General features: G+C 40.7%; 1 protein-coding gene across 9 annotated transcripts in view; it reads left to right on the plus strand.

The window, feature by feature from the left end:
* Positions 1-12,453, plus strand: part of rbms3 (RNA binding motif, single stranded interacting protein) — a 306,928-nt gene that overhangs the window by 171,243 nt on the left and 123,232 nt on the right. For all 9 annotated transcript variants that reach the window (XM_035991632.1, XM_035991635.1, XM_035991640.1 and 6 more), the window contains one exon: positions 9,345-9,436. In XM_035991632.1, coding sequence (XP_035847525.1) covers positions 9,345-9,436 — 92 coding nt within the window. The remainder of the gene's footprint in view (positions 1-9,344; positions 9,437-12,453) is intronic.

The following is a 12,453-nucleotide window of genomic DNA, read 5'->3' on the forward strand; positions in this document are numbered from 1 at the left end:
TCCCTTTTCTTGTTTGTTGACTAATGCCTCAGAGGGCACCGGTGGAAGGTAAGGGGGCGTACCTCCAGTCATCTCTTATCGGGGACCTAACCCGTGGAACCACAGTGAGAGATACAGCGTTCCACTGACTTGCCAAGGCCCTAGCCCCTTGCGCATCCCCTGACTAATGATCATACCCTCGATTAGTTAAGGAAGGCATAAATCATAACTGCAGTGAAGAGGAAGGCTAGCTAGGGGCGGCCAGGCCGTTCCTCATGAATGACTAACAGATGCAGAAGAAAAAGAAATGTGCTGCATAGAGATGAACATAGGATTTTAATGTTCGTCTCTATCTGGAGATTTTTTTTCTATGTTCCGAAGGCGCTTAATTTTCATCGATCTGGCTTTGTTCAAATATTTAGCCTGTCCTCTTGTCTCACTTGTGGCCCCTTCAGGCCGAGTACCTGACGTGATTACATTGCTTATTGCAATCTGTCGCTCAAATGGGGATAACACGTTGGTGCACAAGATGGCACCAAGCATGAATACTGAAGTTAGTTCTCTCCAGGTATAGTTGGAATGATAGGAGTGGAGGTATTTTAGGATCTTCTATACAATAGGTGAAGTGAAAGAGAAGTGTGAAAGAAGGACTGCACCAGCTCTTTCTGTTAAAATGTGCTTATATTGCTTGTGGCATTTTCACATCGAGTACCATAATGAGCAGCTATTCAAGGTTGTTTGACATTCTAACCTGTGTGTGTGTCTGTGTGTGTCTGTGTGTTCTTTGAGATAACCATGTGGGGGTTCTGTACAGCCACTCAGTGTTTTGGCCACAGGTCTCGTTTTAACAACCTCTTAACAAGCAGTTAACACCCTTGTCTCAAACCGTTCATGAGTACTCTTCACATGTTGTACCAAACACATCGGGTTTTGCTATTAAGCTAGTAAGCTAATGGAGCTACCAGGGAACTGAGCAGCGATGCCATTTACAGATCTGAATGAAGATATCTGCAAAGTGTAGGAGACAAAATGGTCTGCTACTTTAAAGCAGTAAATGTCAGCAATGAGTATATATATATATATATATATATATATTATTATATATTAAAAAATAAATATATATATATACACACACACACACACTGAATTTATAGCTGGGAATGTAGTAGAAGCCATATGGTGCTGTGCTATAGCTAATGAGTGTGAATACATGTGAATTAATTAGGGAACAAAGGAAAGAGGGTAGAAAAGGAAGAAAAATGATGAGTCAAATGAACAAGAAAGGAATGCTGAGATGGAGAGGAGATCATTATTGTGAACCCATACTGTTTGTTAAAATACTTTAATATTTGACCTGTGAAAATTTCATCTAACATAGTATTTTACATATAATCCCTGCTTCAGTGTTAGCAGAATAGCTTCACGCTGACACTTTCTACAGTGTGATTTAGCAGAAAATGTAAAGAATTACAGAGGAGAACATGCGTTGCTAGCATCAGGGTTGCATTAATGTTAAACATTTTCATCCCTTACGTGCATCCAATCTTTTTGCAACTATATGCATCAATTCCGAAATCTGTAACATTTGCACAGATGTTGGATGAGGGATTTGTTTTTTCAACCTCCTGTTCAGTTTGTCTTTGGTACAATGAGCTGCCAGTGGCCCCCTTTGGCCCTAAGCCCTGGCTCTTTGCCCTCTGCAGATCCCGACTGCAGCTCTCTGAAGAGGACACTTCTACACCTGCAGGAGAAGATGACAAGAAATACAATACAGCCAATAGGCTGGCTGCTTCAGCCTGAGACAATTGCCTTAGCTATCAATCCATGTTGCAGGGTTGATAAGTTAATTGCCTGTACCACTATCTCCTCGCCTGTGTCTAATATAGAAGAGCCCTCTGTGAGAGTTATTTTGCAACAAATTGGTGTTGTCTTCAAGCGCCAGGCAGCCAGGATGGTGACACTGGACAAGTAAATGAGGGATCTTTATTTTGAGTTGTTCCAAGAGCTACAGTCTGTGGGTGCATGACAACATTTCATGTGTTTGTGCTTGCATGTTTTTTGCTAATTTGACCTCATCTCCCTGATGTGTTTTTAGGTTCATGTGTGCAGAAACACTATGTGGATTAATAACTGTTGCAGCTGTGTTAGCAGATGGAAACAGGGTTGTTTATTTTATAGAATGTCAGATGTAGATGAGGCTGTAATATCATTGGGCAATTGTCGCCTTTTGACTTGTCACTTCTCTGTGGTGTTAATGCTGTGACAGCAGTGATGTGGTCAGAAGGCTCTTGGCCCAAGCTAAGATTTGAATATGCAGCATTATATAAGCAAAATGCATTGCAGATGTTTCTCTGTGAGATCCTTTGACTGAAAGATAGATGTATGATCCTCCCCTGTTTACTTACGTACCCTCCCATGCACAAACACAAACAGGAAAGTTGGAGGTCACACACAAGCATTTGTACACACCCATTCAACAAACACACAGACACAGACACACATTCACACACCACCACATGGTTTAGTAGAGGGTGTAGCCACAAAAATGTATCATCAGACAGCTGCTGGTGGTGCAGGATAAATGGAGGACAGAGGAATGCAATCCCAGTGAGGATGCTCTCCTCTGGGTTTGGAGTGTGACCAAGGCGGTCTTGACTTGGCCGCAGTTAGTCATGGATGCCATATTGCTATTTAAACCCCTCCCTCAGTGTTTTCACAGCTCACCGCAGCCTCCCAAAACCACCACCCACCCACCATCCCTGCAGGGCAGAAGGGCTGGTCAAACCCCCAAATTGACCAAAGACATCTATAAATGTACAAGCAATAAAATATTTCAACGGCTCCTTTTTATTCATATATGTAGGTTATTTTCTGAATTGTTGTTGTTACTCATCACAATTTCCCTATAGGTGATTGCTTCAGATTGTTTGTTTGTGTATTCAATTTACGGTGATATAAAAAAGAGAAAACCAGCCTTAAACTTTACTAGTGCTGAAGCAATGAATTCACTGATAGACAGAAAAATAATCATCAACCACTTTTATTAATCAAGTAATTGTTTAAGTCATTTATCACAGGGGAAAAAATAAATTTGTTGGTTCAAGTTTCATTTTAAACTGAATATCTTTGGTTTTTGGACTGGTCGACAAAAAAAAGAATATTTATATCATCTTGGGCTCTTGAAACTATTATTTTACTCTTTTCTGACACTTTATAGACTAAATGACGAAAAATGATCAACAAATCAGCGGCAGCCGTAAACCTCACATTTGAGAAGCAGGAACCAATGTATATTTGGCTTTTTTCCTTGATAAATGACACACAGTTACTCGAAATGTTCATCTATGAATTTACTATTGATCAACAAATGTATAAATTGACAAATTATTTCAGCACTACATACTACTGTACATGCAGTATTTATGCACAGATATACAAATACAAAAAAGGTAGTAGTCACATGCAGGTGTTTGTACACGTGCAGTTAGAAGGCAGAGCGAGGTCAGAATGAGGCACATATTGTAGTATGGATGTGATGCGGTACTACAGCTGTACTATGAATCATAAGAATCATATTACAGGCATTGTTAATGCATATTTGCCCATGGTGTGGCGCATCTATCTCCTCCATTAACCATAATTACTTCTACACATGCAAAGTACGAATTATTAACATATGTGTAACCACGATGATGTATCACCCATGTGCAACAGCAGCTTCTAAACTCCTCTTGATGACTCACAAGGACGTAAACAATTACACTGTTTACTCCGTACACCATTGTAATGCTCTGTGACTTGTCGTTGATTCATTATTCATACTTAGGGCATTATTATTCCATTGTATGCTGTGCAAAATGGGATCATTAGCACTGAATATTAGAATGTGAAAAATGGAAATATTGGGGAAAATGGCGGTGGATATAGTGGATAGGAAACCCCAAACAATCCCGACTATTAGCAGATAAAAAATGGTAATTTCCCCAGAAGTAATTAGGATTAGCATAATTTGACGGCGCATGAATGATGCATGGATGATTGATACGTCGATACACATACTGTAATGAGTCCCTTATCTCCACCCTCCACTGAAGACTTTTGTGTGGACTGGAGCCTAAGGTGGCATCTACTGTAGTTCTACACCTCCACAGGGGGACTATGTTAGGGAGCGCCCTGCCTCATACACACATACAAGCACAGTCACTGGGGCTACAGCAGAGTAAAAGCAGTGGTAGCATAGCACCATCCTGTAGTAACTGATTGAAGATGGTCCTTTTATCTTGACAGGCTCCCTGTTAGAGCCAGACCAGGAAATATGATATGGCAGCTCATGTTCTCTTTATTCCTCTCAGAGAGACAGTCTGTGTGTCTGTACAGACTGTGTGTGTGTGTGTGTGTGTGTGTGTGTGTGTGTGTGTGTGTGTGTACACATTAGTGTGCAGCTGCACAGCATTATCGGCTGAGCTGCTTTTAAGCGACAGCTATTGATTGGCTGTTTGTGTTGTTGCAGAGGCTTCAAAGCAACACCTTGCCCTCTGCATCCCACTTGAGATGGTAACACTAGAGTACCCGCATTGAATACAGTACGAGAACAGCATGTGCTTGGGTTCAGAGACACATTTGTGTGTGTGTATGTGTGTGTGTGTGTTGTTTCAATGTGTGAGATGTAACATCTTAAATTGAGTGTAACATTTCCTGACCCTACTAATTCTTCACAACCTAATAGACGTTTTCTTCTGCTCAGTGACTAACCAATAGATGCACCTGCAAACGTACACACCCATAGACACAGTACCTTGTAATTCTGTACACACTTTATGAAGTATACAAACCTAGTCTTAAAGGGCCAGTTCACGCCCATCTCTGATGGTTTTTAGCCATGCTGATAGTTTTACTTTTATTTGTCCAGGTGATACTAAATATGTGTCTACATGTATACAATAAGACAAAGATAAGTGTCTTTCCTAGAAACAATGTCTGAATTACCCTGGATAATCATCCTGATACAACAGTTAACTAACTGTGCTTATACTGTCTTAGAACTTAAAGTCAAAACTGAAATTATAATTCATTTTTGTATGTAATCATTATTGTTACAAACACTAAGCTAACCTGGGCTGATATAACAAAGGCACACAGCTACTAAAGGCTAGCCTAGCCAGTAACATTAATCCCCCTGTCTCCTTTTCCCTGCGTGTTGCATTCAACGTGAGAGTTAGACCTAAACTGACCTAGATGAGGGATACTTTCCTGCCTAAGAGTGGTTGTGTTGTGTTAAACGGACTCACCCAGCCGCTGTTTCAATTAGCCTTCTGCGTTCTGGAGCCAGGCCTGCTGGCGCCGGTCTCTCCTGCCGTCGGGTGGCGGCGGTTCCGCTTTCATTGCTCCGCGTCCTCTCCTTCGTCAGCATCCTTGCCGGGCCAGGCCTGTTCTTCCTTGTTGTTGTAGTTCAGGTTTTAAAAAGTGTATTTAAAGTAGTGTTGTGGGAAACAAGAATAGTATTTCAGAGTCTTTGTCTTCAAAAGTGTTTCTCTGTGTAGAAAGCGTGTGGTTTGCAACTGTCAGCGTGTCGCTTCCGTGATTGCATCCTGCCGGAAGAAATCTCCAACTGAATCTCATCTCCCACACACCTGCAATGCCTGGGTTGAATCAGATCAACCAACACGTCCATCAGGCTAACCTCACACACTATCAGCTGGCACAGACTAAAATGTAACATTATATACAGTACTATACACACTTGGTATTTCTTATAACCTATAGACTTATTTGGTCCAAATTGTAATTAACGAAAAGGATAAATTCAAGTTTTATTTATCGTTCTGCTGTGACAGTCATAAGGTTAGCAAGCTAGGCTTATAAGTGTCCAATATCGAAATGTAATGCAAACTTAACAGCACAATGGGTTCTCCCAAATATTGAATATTAAAGGTCTTAAGTTGTGGTACATAACAAACAAAAAGCGGGAAAAAATTGAAACCAATCCCAAATCTAAATATGTTTTAATAATCTAAATATTTCTAAAAAGTAATGTATAAACCTATACCTTGCTCTAATACTGAAACCGATTGGCATACATATTGAAGCAGAGCAGCTCACATATGTCTGCATGATAAAAGCACAACTAGAGACTGAAGCTGTCTTTATGTCTCTCAATTATTTTCTTTTCCAGCAAAACAAGTAACAATTTTCCCCTGTGGCTATAGATCAAACATTCCACATTATAGAATCATTACTGTATGCATATATCTGCTATAATAACTAAACAGAGGAAGAGCAAACCTGATCTATTACTGGAGGCAGCTAGCTGAGTGTCAATTCAGCTGACCCCCAATAACCCCCCTCCTCACTCTGCCTTTGTTTTGTACCCTACACATCCTTTTTTCTCACTCTCTTTCTCTCCGCCTTCCCCTCACCTCTTTCTCTATTCAGCGCTGTCTGAATATAGGTCAGCATTCTCTAAAATCCTCATCCTGCTGAATGTTTGATAAGTGCACTCTAGGTGGTAGTGGAGTGAATATTAAATTTGTAATTGGGGGTCCCAGGTATCCAGCATTGGAATATTCTCATTATTAAGGAGAACCAGCCATCACCCAGAGGGCCTCAGTAACAATCTGTGTGGTTCTCTTAAATTGCTTTTAATATGTTCTTCGATCTAAAGAGCAATATCTGTTTTCCCTGTGTCTAAAGGGTTAGTTCACCCAAATTACAGTACGTTTGGAGGGATCCATATCTGAGTTTTCTGCCCCCATTGCAGTGCGAATGAAGTGAAAGGAATTTAGTTTGTGGTGCTCACAGCATTTAAAATATTCAACAGCAACATGATTGTCCAAAAACACTAGGCCTGTTGCTCTGGATATTCCATCTTCATCTGTGAGCAGAGAAACACTGACATGTGACAAATTAAAAGGGAAAACCGTGAATATAAAATGGATTCCATACGAGGTGTCTCTGAAATGCGAATACCAATGGTGTTAATTACATGCTATCGCCTTTGCAGTCAACAGATCTCAACTAAAAACCTATGGTAGAATTTGGAGCAATGTGTTACTGGGAAAGTGAGACGTCAGCAATGCCGACCTCCATTCGGACCTAACAGTCCTCAGCAGCTGAGAGGATAGCGGCCAGACAAAACTTTCCTCCGCTGACTGACAGAAACTTACTGGACAAAACAATTGATTTCCAGAAGGCTCGATGAGTTAATGGAAATAAAACAGCATTGTTTTTACCTATCAATTTATTTTATTCTGCATATGCCTATGGTGAAACAAGGCTCATAGTGAAACAGGCAACAAAAAGGCAAAAGGCAAGAGCGCCAGGGAAACAAGTGTCAAAAATACTTTCCATATGGATAGCACTCTACATCACCATCATCAAAAACACCGAAAGAGGAAATGTATTTTGGAAGAACAAGTGTTCATCCATCCGGTAGAGTTCCAGCGACTGTACAGTCTGTGCCAGGGCACATTGAAGCTGTTATAGTAGTTTGTGGTGGCCTACAATCTTACAAAGACACTTTATGTTAGTAGTTAGTTAGGTAGTTTGTGACCCATCTGTACTGAAGTCCCATGAAAACTGTTCACAGAATGGTCTGTGGATTATCCACAGTAACAGGGAGTCTCTGAAAAGCATTGCATTGCTTTCAGTTTCACTACAGCCAAAATTCAATTCACCTCCATTATATTTGGGAGGAGGCAGAAAACTGTCTGCATGCCTAGATACCACTGAAGGCAAGACGGACAGTACGTTTTTTTTTTATTTTTTATTTGGTTGACCCTGCATATTAAAATACATTTTAACAAGCTGCTCTTATGCAAGTCAAGTTTTACTTTCTTTAAATACTGATTAAATTATAGGTTTACTAATGTAACAAAATGGTTGGCTGTACTGTCTACTTGCAGTCTCTTTTAAGAAATAATACATTTTTAAAGAAAGGGTACAGTTTGTCTGACTGTCGCCTGTATTTGAATCCTTTCGCTCTGGCTCTTCATATTTCCACAATTAAAGACCCGGCCCTCCCAGCCCCACTCTAACAGCTGGCCATTAATCAGTCCTCGCACTCGATTTCTCTTCCGCCACAGGTTATGATTTTCACATTACTACACACTCCTTCACAGCCATCCGACAGGAAAATGACCCCAACCCCCACCACCTCACCACCACACAGACACACACCTCAAACGTCTAAGAAAGTGAGATGTTTGCAGAGAAAAACACATGGTGTTACGTGTTTGTGTGCATGCGTGTGCTCATACGCGTGTTAGTTTATAATTGTTTGTAACACGATGGGGTAACCACAGCAGCGAGTCTCTTCCCACCTCACACCCATTATCCTTTTCTAATTACACTTTCCCTCTGAAACAGTGGACCAAAGGGCACCATTGACTGCTTTTAATCCGCCACCAAAATTTTAATTAACACTGACGTGACCTCCGTCTCCGATACATCCCGGAGAACGTCGGGATCACAATAACTCATAAATCACAGACGCAGATTTCATTCCGGTGATGAATTTCCAGATGGGTGCTGGTGGCTGTTAATATGAGGGAGAGACATTGAGAGAGAGTGTTTTAGAGACAGAGAGGAACAAAGACTTATGTTTGAAAAATATAAGTGAGTGTTTATGTGTATGTTAAAGAGATGGAGTTGAAGAAAGACAGAGAGAAATGGCAGCAACTCTGCTATGCTGTCAACCTTTGAGAGATTTGTTACCGTGGAGAGGATTATGAAGGCTGTGAAATGGGGTTGTGTTAATATGCCGGGTGATGAGGAACGCGATGTGGGCCAGCCAACTTCACAGTCTCATAAAAATCAAAAGAATTAATTGGGCAGCTCTCTGTGCATGTGAGTGTGTGTACATGTTTGTATTATTTCTTTAATCATGGACTTTCAATTATGGACTTCATATTTATATGAATTGTCATTAGACTACAAATAGGAATGTTTCTTCAACAGAATTACAACATTCCTGTGTCTGTGTTCTTGATTTGCACGCTACTCAGTTATTTTGTGTTTTTGTTTGTGCAAAAGTGTATGTATCTGTGTGTGTGTTTTTGCATAATGTATGTGTGGAGGTGGAGGTGGGCAGGGTGCCGGGGTTTGTTATTACTAAATCGCTCATCCATGCTACTTATTAAGATGCATAGCATCCCCCTATGAATGTCAGTGTCGCTAATTATCAAACAATGTAGTGCTCACCAGATATGAGAACTGGCAGCCTCTGTAGTCATGTTACCAACCTATTACTGCTACAATTACCAAGTGCCTGTCATTCTCCTTGTTAGTCATCTGCCTTAATTTTTGCTTTACTAATGCCTGTCTTTTTTCCTCTTTCTCTTTTTCGCTCTCTTCTTTTCTCTCTCCAGGCTATGGCTTTGTGGATTTTGACAGCCCAGCTGCAGCACAGAAGGCCGTGTCGTCTCTCAAAGCCACCGGGGTGCAGGCCCAAATGGCCAAGGTAAGGGGTGTTTAAAAACAAGTTAGCATCGCCACTTCCTCTTGCATTATCATTAGCACGTTGTTATGTGTTCAGCTCCCTCCATGGATTTAATATTGTACACTTAAAAAACTTAATTAACATTGATGGATCCGAGAGCTCCCCAAAACTGGTTTTGTCCATGAACACAGTTTCACAGAAAGTCATTTTCTTTGCTTTGCAAACAGCTTTGCTGTTTAATGACAAACTTGTTCACTGTAATATAAGAAGACTCTTGAATGTGAGCTTGTAACTGCATTTGTATGGCTATATGACAAGTTGGGAGGCGACTGTGGTGCATGTGGTCTGTTTTATTTTACTGACACTCTGTGACGGGGCAAACCTGTAGTCACATACAATCTAGTATCAAGACTTTGCTTGTACATGTGGTCCTTTGTTTCAAGTGGCTACATGGACTTAGTTATGTGTGAGACTGTGTGTCTGCGTGGCATTATTCCACGGCAAACCAACTTGGTTGCCAGCATGTTAGCTGGCCCTGCTGTAACTGAAGTTTGACCAGCCGCTTGTCCTGTGTTGAGCGGTATTATTAGCCTGCTAAAGTGGAAGCAGATGAGACAGCCTGTTTAGTTGTACAAAGAGGGCCCCAGTGAGTTGCACAATGGAGCCAGGTTGAAAGACATAGACACACATGGAGAGGCATGGTTTAGAGTAAAAACACATTTAACCTTAGAATCTTGTATATTAATAAGATTGCAAGTGAATGTTGATTGTTGCCAATTTGGCTGTCTGTCAGTTTTAGCAGATTGTAAACTGGCTAGTTAGCTTATACCCCAAAAGAACTGTGGTGCCAGAACAAGAACATCAGTGATATTGTTAAATGTATGTTGATCCTCAGTCCAGGCAAGCAGCTGTCCTTTTCTCATTTTTCTTTTCTATATTTTTCATTTCCTTGCTGGCTGCAGAGAGAATCATCATAGACTAAAGCACAGCAGGGCCCTTTCTCCAGACATCTAAGATAGACAAGCCTGCATGGCTAAACCAGGCTTTTTTTGTACCAGCCCATAGGTGAACAAAATGTCAGTAGTATTAAAGCAATCAATATGATGATGACTATGAGGGTGATTTTCTCAGACGAGATGGTCAGCATTTGATCTGATCCAGAAATGCCCCCCTTGAAGCCAAAAAAGCCCTGATGAGATGAAGAATGGCGATGGCGCCAGTGAAGATGACAGAAATGATGATAATGATGAAGGTGGCAATTATTTTGATCAAATGGGATGAGATCTGACAGGAGGAGATGATATTCCATGCGGTGCTCAGGTGTGCCATTTTTCAAATGCACCATTTGGCCATTTCCTCCCCCCACCAGTGTCCTTCTTCCAATATTTATAAGAGGGCAGGCTCTCAGAATACAGATAAGAAGCCGTGCTCTTTGCCCATCTCATTTTAAGACCACACTTTGCATTGCTCCCCTTTTCTCAGTCAATATTTTCAGGAGAGAGGTCTTGTGTCCCCAAACAAAAGAGCTGACCTTTTTAAGAATTTTTGTGTGAATAGGTGTGCATGTGGGCACATTCACCAAATCATTTTCCCATTAGCATTTGTGTATAATAGTTTGTTTTTTGAATGTTCCCTTGTTCTGTTCACACAAATGGAAAGGCCAGCATTCTGTGCCGCAGCTCTGTGCTTTTATCACACCTGTGAGAGACATTAAGGAGTAGTTTGCTTTTATAGACTCCTTCTACATCTCTCTAATGTCTCTTTACCAGGTATCACTCCCATCACTCTATCGGCTCCTCTTCTTCCACCGTGCCCCCTCTTCCCTCTTTCTAACCTTTTACTTAATGTCATTTTCTCTTGCCATCTTTTTTATGCGCACGCATTCATAAACACATTTGTATTCATATCTGCCATGTGTTTCCCTGCCAAACATTCAATGACTGCAATTTATTCACATCAATAATTAACAGCAGGCCGTCTCTGTATCTGCCTACCTGCCAAGGTGTCTCTGACATCCTCCTCTCTGTCATGGCGGCGCAGCATTTCCCTGGCGGGGCCAGATGAAAAACCCAGATGCGCATTGAGGAAGGTGTAAATCACAAAGATGATTGCTAACACCACAGAAGACTTCGACAAGAGCATTCAGCCTCATTCTCTCAATCCCTCTGCTCCTTTTGTCACATATACAGTATATCTCCTCAACAAAGTAATAAATGAATAGCACGTCAGAGCCAGAGGCTTTGAGCACATTAAATAAAACCGTCACAGTAATCAAGTTACGCATTTTCCCCTGCCTTGACGCCATTAAAATGCTTTTATTAAGGCGTCTTACTTAACACAGCTGCAAAGAAGGCAAGAAGAGAAACAGGGAAAAGGGAAGCGTCACTTGATTTTGTCTTCTTCCTCCAATGTAACACCTTGCTGTCTCTCTCCTCTTACTCCCCTTGGAATTTGAAATACCAAGGCAGCAGAGATGAAACATTGCCTTCCTTTTGTCTTGCCCTCCCCCGGGGATGGTGACAGCGAGAGGGAGGAGAGGAGCCATAATTAAGATACCTAAAGGACACTTCCCCCCTGCGCCTCCCTTCCTGTCACTCACCTCTACACAAGTCACAGATAAGAGCACTTAGCATAGGTCTGTGTGTGTGTGTGTTTGCATCATTTTGTGGAATCATATTATAACAAAAAGTTTTTAATAAGTTTTTATTATAAGTTATTGAATATTTAGTTTTTAGAGGTATATTTAGTATATTTAGTTTTTAGAGGTATACCAAGGCAGCATATATATATATATATATATATATATATATATATATATATATATATATATATATATATATATATATAAAGTAATATTTTAAATTCTAGGTGCTTATTTATTTCTTACAAAGAGTTGGGTGATAAGATTGATGCCACTCTCTATATTCTAAATATGCAGCTAGAGCCAGGAGGTGATTAGCCTAACTTAGCATAAAGACTGGATACTTGAACATTAAACAAACGGAGGAAATGTGTTTATTAGATGCTGTACTTTGAAA

The sequence above is a fragment of the Sander lucioperca genome, chromosome 14 (genome assembly GCF_008315115.2).
Source record: "Sander lucioperca isolate FBNREF2018 chromosome 14, SLUC_FBN_1.2, whole genome shotgun sequence".
Lineage (NCBI taxonomy): Eukaryota > Metazoa > Chordata > Actinopteri > Perciformes > Percidae > Sander > Sander lucioperca.